General features: G+C 31.7%; 1 protein-coding gene across 1 annotated transcript in view; it reads left to right on the forward strand.

The window, feature by feature from the left end:
• PREX2 (phosphatidylinositol-3,4,5-trisphosphate dependent Rac exchange factor 2) overlaps nt 1-15904 on the forward strand; it is a 388457-nt gene that overhangs the window by 242585 nt on the left and 129968 nt on the right. The window contains exons 27-31 of the mRNA XM_074278839.1: nt 735-829; nt 2020-2102; nt 6454-6544; nt 6987-7115; nt 10130-10171. Coding sequence (XP_074134940.1) covers nt 735-829; nt 2020-2102; nt 6454-6544; nt 6987-7115; nt 10130-10171 — 440 coding nt within the window. The remainder of the gene's footprint in view (nt 1-734; nt 830-2019; nt 2103-6453; nt 6545-6986; nt 7116-10129; nt 10172-15904) is intronic.

A 15904-nucleotide genomic window follows, 5' to 3' on the forward strand; every position in this document is an offset into this window, starting at 1 on the left:
AGTGATATTCTAATGCCCCCTAATGAAGACAGATGTCATTAGTAATTTTTTGTCCTTTAATTTTGGTTAGTTTGAGTAGATTCTCTTTACTAGATAATGAGCCATAATTATGAAACTATTCTCTCTCTCTCTCTCTTTATATATATATATGTTTATATTTTTATATATATATATGTGTGTGTATCTATATCTGTATAACTATGAATGATACAGATCAACCTAGTTTTAATATTTTCTTGCCTGCATTACATGGAAAATTTTATAATTTCTAATATTTCTCATTACAAAGCAAGTTTTGGAACAGATGCATTTATCTACAAGCTGTTAAAAAAGTTGAGAGGCAGTTTGGTTTTTTTTAAGTCAATGTCAAAGCACCATATTCTCAGTCTTACCTACCCTCCCCCTCTCAGCAGAATACTGTAGACATGAACTCTAAAGTTGGTTAATGAAAAATTTTGTTTGATTTGATTATGCTATATTAATAAGAGATTATCTTCTAAGTTTTATAATTACTTTATAGTTTTCACCATCTCCAATTAGAACTACATGGCAAAAAGGAATTTGAATTATAGAGTTTTTCTAGAACAAGATTTTATATATCATTATTGCCTATAATAAATTGTTTATAATAATATCTTATGTTTAACTAAGACATATAAGAATGAATGAAACAGGAAGAGCCCAGGAGAGTTGAAATTCACCTTCAAATGATCTTTGCTATTTCTTTTTTTCAGTGATTGTAACAGCAATAGAAATTCCATTGCCTCTTTCACTAGCATATGCAGTAGCCAGTGCAGTTCCTATTTTCACAGTGATGAAATGGACTCAGGTAAGTTCAGGGAAACCATCTAAAATTTATTTTGTTTTACTAGAGATATTATTAAGAGATTGTTTGGTTTTTATTCATTTCATCCTTTTATCTGCCATAGTAGGCCACAAGAGTGTGTTATTTCACTTCAGTTTAATGTGCTCTGTGGTTTGGGAGTCCTTCAATACAACAAAGTCAATTTTTCTGACCCACAATGGAGAGAATGGATTAATAAGATCTGACACAGACTGATTAATTTTAATCAAATCTCCATTATGGTCTTCTTGATGCAACTGAGGAATTGTAGGTAAAGGGAACGTTATACCCAGACTCTCACAAAGTGTAAATAACTGGATAATACATTTTGAAACTATAGAAAAAGTCCAGAAATATAAGTGAAAATGAAAAGGGAATAATCATTAATCCAAATTTTTTATCTTTTATATGTCAAGTACAAAGAAATTTTGATGAATAGATTTTTAAAATTACAATACTAAACTAGCATCACAAAAATTCTGTTTGAAGGAAGTATTAAAATATGGCACTGCAATATTATAATAACTCATACGTATAGAGAATGTGAAGGTTTGCCAAATTTCTTATGTAAGTTAATCTCATTTGATGCTCAACAAACTTGTGGGGTAGGTTATTATTATCATTCTCATTTTATAGATGAGGAAATAGGCTCAGAGATCCTAATTTAATTCCTTATGGTCATATAATTATGACATAGCTAAGATGAGAATTGAATTCACTTTATTCTTCTTGACTCTTATGTTTGACCCTTTATCTACTACACTATCAAGTTCAAATAGTAAGCAAGGCCACTAAATATTACTTCAGGATCCCTGTGGTCTGCATATTCACTTGAAAAATCACATATTAACATTATCTAAGCTCTGTTATATTTTCATTTATCTTGTTAAATATTTCCCAAACTAATTTTAATGTGGGTCTGGCAGTACTCTGCACTCTGATCCATTGCATTTGACACTTCTATATAATACACCAGACTACTTCTATGGATTTTTATAATATTTCTTAATTGAACCAAACTTTAATGTTCTTGTAATTATTATGATTCCAGATTTTTGAGAGAAGATAAATCAGTGAACTTTTAAGAACTATAATTCATATTTATTTCCTTTTGGGATGATTACTAGTTTTAAATATTTATAAATCAGATGCTGTTTGCTACTTATAACCTACAGGTGATGAACTTCCTTTGAGCATTCGTATTTCTCATGATAAACAGGACAAGTTACATGGTTGTTTAGAACATCTATTTAGTCAGGTAAGATTGACTGAGGCTTTTCATTAAATTTTCAATAAGCATAGTTCAGGTACTGCTCTGAAAGAATAATTTTTTCTATATTGAAATGCTATTTGTTTCCTCATGTATTGTTTAGAATCCTCAGGGAAAGGCTTTGGGCTTTTTTTTTAATAATAGCTTTTTATTTTCAAAATATATGCAAAAATAGTTTTCATCATTCACCCTTGCAAAACTTTTTGTTCAAAATTTTTCTTCCTCCTGTCTCCCCACCCATGCCCTGGATACCAAGTAATCCAATATATGTTAAACATACACATATTGCAACATGAATTATGCTGCACAAGAAAAATCAGATCAAAAGAAAAAAAATGAGAAAGAAAACAAAAAGCAAGCAAGCAACACAAAAAAAGATGAAAATACTATGTTGTGATCTATATTCAGTCCCCATAGTTCTCTTTCTGGATGCAGACGGCTGCCTTCATCAAAAGTCTATTGAAATTGGCCTGAATTATGTCATTGTTGACATTCCCTATTTTTTCAAATAGTTTACATAGTATTGGAGTTAATTGTTCTTTAAATGTTTCACATGTAAATCCATCTGTTCCTGGGGGTTTTTTTCTTACGGAGTTGATTAATACCTTGTTTTATTTCTTTTTCTAAAATGGGACTATTTAAACAATTTATTTCCTCTTCTGCTAATCTGGGCAGTCTATATTTTTGTAGGTCTTCCTCTATTTCACTTAGGTTGTCAAATTTATTGGCATAAAATTGGACAAATAACTCTTGGTGATTACTCTAGTTTCCTCTTTATTGGTAGATAATTCTCCCTTTTTCATTTTTGAGACTAACAATTTGATTTTCCTCTTTCCCTTTTCTAATCAAATTAATTAAAGATGTATCTATTTTGTTAGTTTTTCATAAAACCAACTCTTAGTTTTATTTATTAATTCAATAGGTTTTTTTTTGTTTTTTTTTGTTTTTTTTAGTTTCCATTTTATTGATCTCTTATTTTTAGAATTTCAAGTTTGGTATTTGATTGAGGGTTTTTCATTTGCTCTTTTTCTAGCTTTTTTAGTTGCAAGCCCAATTTATTGATCTTCTCTTTCTCTATTTTATGCAAGTAAGCATCTAGAAATATAAAATTTTCCCTTAATACCACTTTGGCTGCATTCCACGTATTTTGATATATTGTCTTATTATTCTCTTTCTCTTGGATGAAATTATTGATTGTGTCTATGTTTTCCTGTTTCACCTATTCATTCTTTAGGATGAGATCATTTAGTTTCCAATTTCTTTTTGGTCTATTTTCCCCTGGACTTTATTGAATGTAATTTTTATTGCATCATGATCTGAATAAAATGCATTTACTTATTTCTGACTTTCCGCATTTGATTTTAAGGTCTTTATGTCCTCATACATGGTCAACTTTTCTATAGATTCCATGAACTGCCAAGAAGAAAGTATACTCCTTTCTGTCTCCATTCAGTTTTCTCCAAAGATCTATCATATCTAATATTTTTAGTATTCTATTTACCTCTTTAACTTCTTTCTTATTTATTTTGGGGTTTGATTTATCTAGTTCTGAGAGAACAAGTTTGAAATCTTCCACTATTATAGCTTTGCTGTCTATTTCTTCTTGCAACTCTCTTAACTTCTCCTTTAGGAATTTAGATGCTATACCATTTGGTGCCTATATATTTAATATTTATATTGCTTCATTATCTATGGTACCTTTTAGCAAGATATAGTTCTCTTCCTTATCTCTTTTAATTACATCAGTTTTTGCTTTTGCTTGATCTGAGATTAGGATGACTATTCCTGCTTTTTTTTTTTTACTTCAGCTGAAGCATAATAGATTCTGCTTCTGCCTTTTACTTTACTCTGTATGCATCACGTTGATTTAAATGTGTTTCTTGTAAACAACATATTGTAGGGTTCTGACTTTTAATCCAGTTTGCTATCTACTTACATTTTATGGGAGATTTACCCCATTCACATTTACAGTTAAAACTACTAGTTCTATATTTATACTATTCTATATTTCCTGCCCCAAATTATACTTTTCTCTTACCTTTTCCCCTTTCATTCCTCCACAGTATTGTATTTAAGAGCACTACTTGCCTCAAGCAGTCCTTCCCCTTTAGAGAACCTTCCTCCTTCTTATATCTTTCCTCCACTATTTCTCTTTTCCCTTTTATTTAACCTACCCCTTCCCTTGTCCTCTTTCCCCTCCCCCTTTTTTATAAGACGAGAGATGTTTATCGGTGAAACCAAATATATCTAATAATTCTTTTTGGGGGCCAAATCTAATGAGAGTAAGATTCACACAATATTCATCACCCTCCTCTCTTTCCCTCAATTGTAATATGTTTTCCTTGCCTCTTCCTGAGATGTAATTTCCCTCATTTTACTTCCACTTTCCCCCCCTTTTTTGGTTACAATCCCCTTTCCATCTCTAGTTTCTTTTTTTATATTATAACAGTAAAATCAGATTATGCTTATACTCTCCATGTATATGCATAACAGAAATATAGTTATCAAGAGTTTTTTTTTTCTTTTTACCTTTTTAAAGCTTCTCTTGAGTCTGTTTCAATTTTTAATGTGAGGGAGGCAGCCAGTACAACCAGCTGAGTACAAATGCCAGTGCAGACAGTGCAGAATCCCGGGGCAGTGCAGTCACCAAATGGCTTAAATTCTTATAAATTTGAGTCAATTCTCTATATATTTTAGAAATAAAGCCTTTATTAGAATCCTTGGATGAAAAAATTCCCCTCCCCAATTTTTTACTTCCCTTCTAATCTTGTCTGCATTGGTTGTACAAAATTTTTAATTAAATATAATCAAAATTATCCATTTTGCATTTCAAATTGTACTCTAGTTCTTCTTTGATCGTAAATTCTTTCCTTCTCCACAGTTCTGAGAAATAGACTATCCTTTGTTCTTCTAATCTGCTTATCATTCATATATATACTTTTTTATATATAAATCATGAACTCATTTCAACTTTATCTTGATATTAGGTGTAGGTGTTGTTGGTCAGTGCCTAGTTTCTGCCATACAGTTTTCCAATTTTCCCAGTAATTTTTGTCAAATAGTGAATAATGCTTTGGTTTTGAATTTTTATAACTGAATTAAAAAAAAAAAAAAGCAAGCCCAATTTTGTCTTCTTGGAACTGCTTCACTTTGATGGCAACAACAACAAAAAAGAGTATAAATTTTTTTATTTTAAAAAAAATCTGATTTGATTATCATTATACATTCTTTTACAGTTTCACTCAGTATTCAACTATCCAGTATATCTTAATACTGGCATGTATGGCAAGGAAAGAGACTGGACTGTTTGGCTGATCTGTTTTCTTTTAGAGAGTTCCCTACCATAAGAAAATCTTCTCTTCCAACTAAGTAACCATTCCACCCCACCCAACCTTATACATAATAGCCTACAGCTTTGATTGAAAGGAAAGAAGGAAAGAAAAAGGAAGGGAAGGAAGGAAGTAGAGACAAAGGGAGGAAAGGAAAGAGACCTATTATGCACCAGACACTATGCTAAGCACTTTATAAATATTATTGATATTTACATAAATTTAATATCAATAATAGTTATATTTACCCAAGAAATAAATACCAGAATTACCATTTCACATGTGATGAAATTAAGTCATATAGACACTAAATGACTTTTATAGCATCATATAGATAGTGCATGAATCTCAATTTGAACTCAGGATTTCCTTATTCTAGGACCAGTGCTCTATCTATTCTATCATCTTCCATTTACTGCAATAACAGCTGGAGCAACTGAGGGATATTTCACATGTACATTGCTTGGAGTTCAATTTTTATCAACATAAACAAGCCATCTCTCTATCTACTAGGCTACATTTTCCTTCCTATTAGGGATATGTTTAAATATAATTTCTTATTGAACAATAATATTCCATAACATTCATATGTCATAACTTACTCAGCCATTCCACTACTGATGAGCACCCACTCAGTTTCCAGGTTCTTGTCATTACAAAAAGGGCTGACACAAACATTTTTGCACATACAGGTCCCTTTCCTTTCTTTAAATCTCTTTGGGATATAAGCCCAGTAGAAATACATACAGAGGTATGCATCCTTTGATAGCTCTTTGGGCATAGTTCCAAATTTCCTAGGAAGAAAAAAATTATAAAAAATGCTCTCAACTAAAAAGGCTTTGTGTGCCTTTATTCTCCTTTGTTTTTCTGGAATTTATATGAATTCTCCAGAATACTGATTGGCTTGGGTTTTCTTGCCTAGTAATTTTTGCTTTAGGAAATATAATGAAATGAAAACAAAAAATTGCTTCTGCTATTCTATTGTACTCAGAAACCTCTAATATTGGCAGGTGGACTCAATTACCAATCTTCTTAAAGGGCCTGCTGTAGTGAGAGTCTTTGAACAGACCAAGTACTTCACACCAGGTCGAGGATTACAAGGTAACATTTTTAAAATTACTCACAGTTGGGGACAAGTAAAATTAATACATGTATATAGAAAAAAAAAAGGAATAATTGATTTCCAGTTCTAGAAATTTTTTTTTTCAAATTGTTGTTACACTAGTTTCATGATTCATTCACTATTGATTCTTTGAAAAATATTTTTAACCCTATTGCAAAATTTTACAAGATGAAATGGAATTAAAGTGTATATGATTTCAATGAACTTTTATATCTACCTTTTGTAACTTTTATAAAAATAATATTAGGTTCTATTTTTATGAATTTATTGTTGTTATCTCTATAAAATGACATTTGAAATAACTGTTAAAATATATTGGAGATAGGTATAGAGATTAAAAGAATAATTCAGAAGCCTATAGATTTACAGTCTGTCTTTGAGAAGGTTAAAACACAAGAAATATTTTCTGTCCTTGTTTAGAGTTTCAACAGGAAATGGAACCTAAGCTAAGCTGTCCAAAAAGATTACGGCTTCACATCAAGCAAGACCCTTGGAATCTTCCCAGCAGTGTCCGTAATCTTGCACAGAATATCAGAAGATTTGTTGAAGGTCAGGTTGAAAAGCAAAGGAAAATAATGTGTAATTTTAGAAATACTTTTGATATCCCTCTCCAATCCCAAACTTTTGTATTTTTTATCAGTTAACATTTTTTTAGAGAGTATCACATAATTGGGGAACAGGAATGAGGGAGAAAAGTCACTCCGGAGAAGGTGAAAAGAGAAAATAGAAATCCCAGAAATTTTTAATTTTAGTATCGCAACAGAAGAAATTATGAAGTTACTCCCTGAGTAACTTAGGGACTTGTGAGAAAATAATAGGGAAAGAAAATGACAATAAACAGTATGGGACAATCTGAGGGAAAGAAAATGGGCCTTTAATAAAATAAAATTCATGCTAATTGAATAAGCTTTTTTATGGTACATCTTTATAGACAATTATTACATATGAATTTATATGGAAGCCAAAAACAGCCTGGATCTTAACATGTTACCCATTTGTGTCCTGAAGCAAATCTAAGATTTCTCTACTAAAAGTACAGGTTAGGTGAGAGGCCAGGCTGAATCTTTGATTTATCTCTATGTACATGCCACAAATACAGTAGCCTAGATGTTGCTAAGCTTTGCTAGGATGTATGTGAACTACATTCCTGGTGTAGCATAAAGAAGAAGTGACATCTTCACCTGCATTGCTCTAATCTATTTTTATTTTGAAGATGAAAGGACAAAGGTATTTTTCGCACATTTAGAAAGGCATTATTGGTTCACTGAATTGATAGGTTCAATAACAAGAAACCCTGAGTTCAGAAGGGAAAATAATAGGAAAAAAAAGTAGATATTGTGATAAAAATGTTTTAAAAGGCAATTTACTTTAGGCCACTAAGACATTTCTTCACTAAATGCTTTCTAGGAAACTAGTGTCAATATTATAATGTAGCATAAATTTGTAATTTATGCCTTTGAAAAAATTTTCAATTTTTAAACATCATATCTTTAAATTAGAGTAGAAATAAAGAATTTATTCACAACTGTTTTATTTTTGAGAACCTAGTAATTTTTGCTGATGTAAACTTTTTAAATGTTAAAACATACTCTAAGGTTTCAGGAATTTCACTTTCTCTCTTTTGTTTCATTTTCTTCCTTTATACCCCATTGGTTATATGAGTAAAGGCACATATAATAATCAGGCCCTTCAGTACCTGCAGACCTTTAAATAATGGGGTGGGAGGTGAGGAAAGTCTGGATATGTAGTGAGAGTCTCCTTGGGCAATTGAAATAGATTGGACACCTTTTGAAAATGTTTTGCTTGGGACACTAGATTTTAAACTTGTATCATTTATTGTTAGGAAAATCCAACTTCAGACATTTAATAGCTGTATGCCTTTGTTCTGGCCAGAACCTCATAGGGAATTTCCTTTCTGGATTTTGATTGAATTTTTTGATTCATTTCTTATCTAACCTTTACTAAATGGGTGTTGCTTTAGATAAACTGAGACCTGAGAAAGACCATAGCTAAATAGGACCAGGTTTTCCCACTGCCATCCATTTGTCCTGGCCTATGTCTTAACACTGGCAGTTAAGAATGAAACTGCTGACTTTAAACCTACCTTCCTCATTTAAATCCAATTCACTTGCGAATCAGCCCATCACTCTCTTAATGTCATCTGGTTCTTTTGGAGAACTAAAGATAAACAGCAACTTATTGTGAGGACCAAGTTGATGCATTAACCCATATAAAAATAAAGAGGGAATTTCATACAAGTAATGAGTGAGTTCATTTTTAAAATTTTTTTATTCGCTTTCACTGATAACAAATTTAAATTCAGTAATGCTCTGTGAATTAACATTTTTTCCCCACAGGTAGGAAAAGAGCATTAAAGCTTGATCATATTAAAATTTGTTAGTTGTGTTCCTAGCCTCAATTGAATTTTCTCGATGAAATATGAATTTTGCCATATTCTGCTAAAGATTGCCTCTTTCTGACTTCTTAGATCATCCTGATTTTAACTCATTAATAGTATAAGGGATTAGAACTAATTCAGTGAATTTGTAAACATAGAATATTCTCTCTATCAATACACCTTTTCTATAACTTAGAGGAGTTGTCCAAAAGCAGTAGTGTTAAAATCAAATACAAATGTCCTACTAAGCCATGCAGAAGATCCCCATGAGCCATATCTTGACTTAGAAAATCATATATTAATATTATCTATGTTTCTCATATTTTTAAATTGTTTTATTGAATATTATTTCCCAGTTACATTTTAATCTTGTTCAGGCTGTACTCAGGATTGTGAACTACACATGGCCTGTAGACCATATGTTTGACCCTTCTGCCCTAAAGCACTGGAAAGATTTATGGGATTTGCTTAGGGTTATATCCAATATCTTTCAAAAGTAGGATCTGAACCCAGTTCTTTGTGACTCAAAGTCAGTTTTTAATCTAACATGACTTTTAGCCTTATGTGACATGGCAACATTGGATTGGGAGTTAATAAACTTGAGGTCTAATACTAAGCTGTCTCTTATAGGTGTGTGACTTTAGACCTCAGTTTTTTTCACATGTGATATGAAGGAATTAGATTAGACAAGTAAACCATAAGCCTTTTGATGTATTGGTATAATTGCAAGGTTTCCACAAATTCATTTATATACCACAAAGTTTCATTTTGATTTTGATTCCATTCCAATACATTACTTAGCTTAGTATAATAAACAAGCAAACATATTTAGAGTGAATAGTTTTACAAATATATATTTTCAATTTAAACTATATATTTGCATGTCAATATACAGCTATTATAACTAATAAACTAGTAATTCATTTAAAGTTATTAAACTTATAAACTTTTGTCATTTTTAAAAAAATTATTATTACCACATGGGTCTAATAAAATGTTTTAGGCTAAAAAGTTTTTTTTTTTTTTTTTTTGGTCAAAAAAGATGGAAGCAATTAGACTAGTTGATATAGCAAGTGCTATATAAATGAATTGTTATTATTCCTTTGATCTCTAAAGTTATGTGATTCTAATATAGTTCTAATTTATTATATTTTCTCCTAAATAGAGGTGAAAAGTAGAATACTTCTGGCTCTTCTTGAATATACAGGTAATTTTAATTTATATGTTCATTGTTTTCTACTGGTTTGGCAGGTATGGAATATCCACACAATGAATGACATTGCTTTGTGAAGCTCACAGATTTGGTTTACAATATAGTTCCTGTTCGTGTCCTTAGTGTAGAAACCAAAATAGAAACTAAATAGTTTTTTTTTTTTCTGTTAAAAATGTCCACAGACTAGTACATATTCTTAAAGTTATATGTAAGTATGCAAAAAATATGTGATTTTATCATCGTAAGGACTCCTGTCTACCTATAGATAAAGCAATCCACCCATCATTTACAAATTTGGAGAGTTGCTTGAGGTTTGGAGAACTTAAACCATAGTCAATTAGCTAGTAAGTGTAAATGGCAGCATTAGAACTTAGGTCTTTATGCCTATTTCTATAACTCTTTTCTGTTACACCATGGTGTCTCCCACTGAATATATAAGTTCCTAAATTTATAGTTTTAGAAAACATAAAATGACTAATTAATGTTGTTATAATTTTGAGTGGACCAACTGCCTTTTTCCTCTCAAAAACTTTCCAGAAGCTAAGCAAATAATGAGAAATGAACAAATATTATTTGAAGCTAATGCCCTCAAGAGAAGATCAATTATTTGGTCAGACTATAATTAAGAATTATGTAGACAGTGAGAAGCTATGGAATTATCAACCACCTTTTAAAAAAGCCTTAATAATACTCTGAGCTCAATAGTACAAGTTAAATAAATGCTACTAAAATAGAATTGACAACAAAGTGTATTGTCTATTAAATATACTTTTTATTTATTAATTTCTAAATGATCGCATGCAAAGCAGTCATTTGAGTGATTCTGACATGCTTACACTTTCTCTTTTTCATTGTGTGGTTTCTGTCAGCCTTTGATCTCATATTTATATTTTCTGTTATGCCATACATAAAGCAAATGTAAGTATAATTCAGTTTGGAGACTATATATATAGAAATAGACATATCCACAGTTTGCTCTTATAAGACTTTGTTCAATTAACATGACAACTCTTATAAATGCCATTCATATTTGGGTCACGTTCTGCGTTTTTTTCTCTGATATATTCTTCCATCTCCATCCAACCATACCCTCATTTCTATTTTAGACAAATGCTACTACTTGTATTTCTTGGGCAGCCCTAATTTTATGTCTCACTAATGATTCAATTTAATTTAGCTCATTAAACACAGTTTCTACATAAAAAGAATAATGGAAAACCAACATGCTGAGAATTAAAACGCTTAAGCTTTAATCTAAGCTCTCCACTTAATGTAGTAGCCATGTGACTCTTGGATAAACTCCTTAGGGGCAGGAATTATTTTTGCCTTTTTTGTATCCCTTAGCTTATTAATTATAATATAGTAACCTTTAGTAAATGCTAGTCAACTTCTTGACTTTTTTCTGGGCTTGAGTTTCTGCATCTGTATCATGGGGATATTGGTCTGAAGGATCTCTGACATCCTTCTTCACCATTGTTCTATAATACTATTATGTATAAAACTTTGTGTGAAACTCTAGGAAAATACAACGGTAAAGAAATTTCCACTACCACAAAAGGGTAGGGAAAATTAGGTGTGTACGCAAATACTTACACTTCAAAGAGATGATCATGAGAAAAGCAGAGAGTACTATGATAGTACTTAGGGTGGAAAAATTGTTCTGGAAACAATTTGGATAGAGTGCTCAGTGCATGAAAGGGAATAGAAGATGCAAAAAGAAAACAAAACGAAAAACCTGAAGGCCATTGTTGTTCGGAGATTTTTCATTTTTATCTGACTTAATTTGAAGTTTTCTTGGCAGAGATGCTAGAGTTCTTTGCCATTCGTTTTGCCATTTCCTTCTCCAGGTCATTTGACAGATGAGGATGCAAATGGGATTAAATAACTTGCCCAAGGTCACATAGCTAGTAAGTATCTGAAGCCAGAATTGAATTCAGGAAGAAGAATCTTTCTGACTTCAGGCCTGGTACTCTGGCCATCACCTATGTGCCTAAGAAGTAAATTAGTAGCAGGTTATAGAGGGCCCAACTGAGGAATTCAGGCCATCAAGTGTTTGGAATAAATGAATAATATTATCCAATCCAACCATGAGGAATGTTAATGTGCTAGTAGTTGTATGAATTGAAGAGAGAAGAGGAAAACACTTAGAGAAATACAAGGGCAAATTCAAGGTATTGAGTTAAGGTTGTGGGTTTAATATGGTTGAAGGGAGGGGGGAAGAAACAGGCTCACAGGAAAAAAATCAGAAATACAAGAGATAGGAACCGAAAACTCATTGAATAGATCAGATGTAAAGGAAAAAAAGAATCAAAGATGTCGCTGAGGTGGTTGATAATTCCATAGCTTCTCACTGTCTACATCATTCTTAATTATAGTTGTATCTTTCAGATGCATAGAAGGAAAATAAGGATTTGGAGAAAAACTTATTTCTGTAATGTTTACATGGAAGCAGAACACATAGTGATATATATTTTTTTTAAATAAAGCCTTTTATTTTCAAAACATATGCATGGATAATTTGACAGCATCGACCCTTGCATAGCCTTGTGTTTCAGATTTTCTCTTCCTTCCCTCCAGCCCCTGCCCTAGATGGGAAACAATTCAATAAACATAGTGATATTCACTAAACAAATTGAAATTTGGGTGGTTTTTCAAGGTTCTATGATTTGATTTGGGAGTCATTGGAATGATGGTAATTGAAGTTTTGGGAATCAGTTATCTTTTTAAATGACAGAAAAAAACAGAAACAGAGACAGGCAGAGATACAGACAGAGATAGAAAAGAAGAGAGATAGAAAGAGGGGAAGGATAGAGAGGATAAGGGGGAAGAGAAAAGAAGAGAGATTGAGAGAGGGGAAGGAAAAGGGAAAGAAGAGCAGAAAAAAGAAAGGATAGGAGGAGGAATATAGGGCCTAAGAGAAAACCGTCAGGGGGAAGCAATAAATGGTGTTTTGTGTTTGGAGTCAGAAAGAGCTGAATTCAAGTCTCATCTTAGAGACTCAATAGCTGCATGACCCCTGGGCAAATCATATTATCTGCCCTTATCTTAGTTAAATAGGGTTATTATAGCATCTAGCTCCCTGGATAGTTGAGATAGTTAAGTGCAGTAACATATATTAAACACTTAAAGCACTACATAAAAGCTAATTATTATCAAAATTATCTCTATTAAAGAGTGGAACCAGAGAAGGAGGAAATCAAGATGGTAGGGTAAGCTATAGGAGATGGCAATATTTAAGGGGGAAAAAAGTCAAATAATGAGTGAGTTACTAGAAAGAAGGGAGTGATCATAAGTGTCAAATATTTCACAAAAGTCAATAAGCTTGACAACAAAGATCATTTGGTTTGGCAATGAGGAGGTAATTGCTGACTTTTGAAAAGGCAATTTCAGGGTGTTTGATTAGGAAAAAAGAATGTGTAAATAGTATCCTTTGAAAACAAGATTCTCTATTCCAAATGCAAGACTAAAACAGAGTGACATGGAAAGATATTTCCTTTAAGCATGTGAAGAATTTCTGATACCTAGGATCTAAGTAGAAATATCTAACTTCATTGTTTAAGCTAAAAGTAGCTTGTATCTGGCAAATCAAAATATTTAAATAAAAATTTGGATTGGGGAAAAGAAGAGTTTAGCTGGAAATATTTAAAGTGAATAAATCTGTGAATATACTTTGGGAGTATATTCCACACATAAGTGGAAGGAAAAGAGTCATTAGCAGTGAGAAATTAACAGTGCTTGAGACAGGGAGATTAATCCTGCTGAATGTGAAAGGGATTGGGGTTCAGTGCATAAGCCTGTGTAGTGTTGTGATTTATAAGGATACCTTTAGCCCTGAGGCTTGGGTGAAAGAAGATGATACTTGAAGATATATGAAAGCTTTGAAATTTAAAAGGAAAATTTTCAGTCTCCATAAAGTAGGACCATTTGTTAATGCTAAATGGGAATAGTAAGTAGGGAGAGTAACTCTTAGCCAGTATAGGATGGTAGTTGTAGAAGAGCTACAAAGAGAGGAGTATTTTCTATATCACCACAACTCTTAAAACATCAATAGTAATGAACTAAATGCTGCCATTTTTAAAAAAAATGTAGAGTAAATGTCTCCATAATAAGTGGTTTTAGGGAATAATTAAATGCTATATTGAATCTGAAATCTTCAATAAGCTCAAAAGTCATTTATTTTGAGTGTACCTGAAATATTGTCCATTTGTAGAAACAATAAACAAATTGTCAAATAAAATAAGCTTATGTTTAAAAAAAAACTATTGGAAGCAGAAAATATATGTCATAGTTTTTGCTGTATTTTTAATTGTGAAGCAGAAGTGTGGTAAATGATAATTGTAAATTGAAAATGAGCTAAGGAAGACCTTGGAATTTACTATAAAATATGGAAGACCTAGTTTCTGTTCTTCATTCTGTCTCCACCTCACTGTGTGATATTAGGTGGACTCCTCTTTCAAGATTGTTTTTTCATCAACAGGAAATTAGAACAATAAATTTTACTATTATTTTGAATATAAATAAGATGGCAATTTCTGCTACATTACATTTCTTTGGAAGGAAGTAATGCTGCATGTCAATTTATACAACATGTGTGGTTGGCAAAAAATTTCTCCTAACTGTGTAGTAGTGCCTTTAATTAGCCTACAACTCAGTATTAATGATGTAATAATTCATCCAGTTAGATGTTCAGGTACTTGTAGGAACCTTTAAGGCTTCTTAGTCAGAGAGTTTACTCCTGTTCAAAAGAGGAACATTGCCATAGGAAACTCATTGAAATTAATTAAGCATGTACTGTGTTTAAGGAAATGGAGACATCGTTTAAATAACTATTTAGGTCATATTATTCTGGGCAAAAAGTCAGTTGTAAGCATAATTAGGTGTTAGATTCCACCAAGTGTTAATTATGGCACCTGAAAGATTGATAACAAATTTTGAATAGATCTTTTAATTTGTTAAGTTAAAATAGAAAAGAGTAACAAACTAGAAAGATGAAGACTTCACCTCTATTTTTTTAAAAAAAGAGGGAAATATTTTCTTTCAGTAGTAATTTGGAGATAGACTCTTTTAGGAGATGGCAACTGTTTTGACTTTATGTTTATCCATGTTCAGAAAAGAACAAGACTTCTCTTACCATGAACTTTGTGCTTCTCCAATCTATATTATCATAACTTTCCCTACTATTAGGTATATAATTAGGAAATGAAATTAAGAAAATCATGATTAAATTAATTAATCAAGTTGGTAGAAATACTCCTCCAAGCTTACCTGGGTAACATTAGACATCATTGCTTCAAAGATGTGGCCAAAGAGGATTATTTGCAGATGCTACCTAAATATTGTATCTGACAGCTGTTGAGATCCACTTGGTTAAAACTCAAGAATTTTTTTTTCTTTTTTGGTGAGCCAGGTGGGGTTTGAATTGCCTAAGATCACACAGGTATTAAATGTTAAGTGTCAGGCCAGGTTTGAACTCAGATTCTCCTGATTTCAGAGTCAGTGCTCCATCTAGTTTCCCAAGAATTTTTTTTTTTTTTTAATGTAGCTAATAATTCTACACATAACAGTACTTTTAGGTTTTCTAGTGAGATTTAAAGAAGATCAACTCTTAAGGATAAAATAAAAATTCACAAAAACTCATTAGGAAAAATTTAGTTATTTATTTGATAACTAGATTTAACATCTTGGATACAAAACATAAGATTTTTGAACTTTTCTGCTAACCAAATT

The sequence above is a fragment of the Sminthopsis crassicaudata genome, chromosome 1 (assembly GCF_048593235.1).
Source record: "Sminthopsis crassicaudata isolate SCR6 chromosome 1, ASM4859323v1, whole genome shotgun sequence".
Classification (NCBI taxonomy): domain Eukaryota; kingdom Metazoa; phylum Chordata; class Mammalia; order Dasyuromorphia; family Dasyuridae; genus Sminthopsis; species Sminthopsis crassicaudata.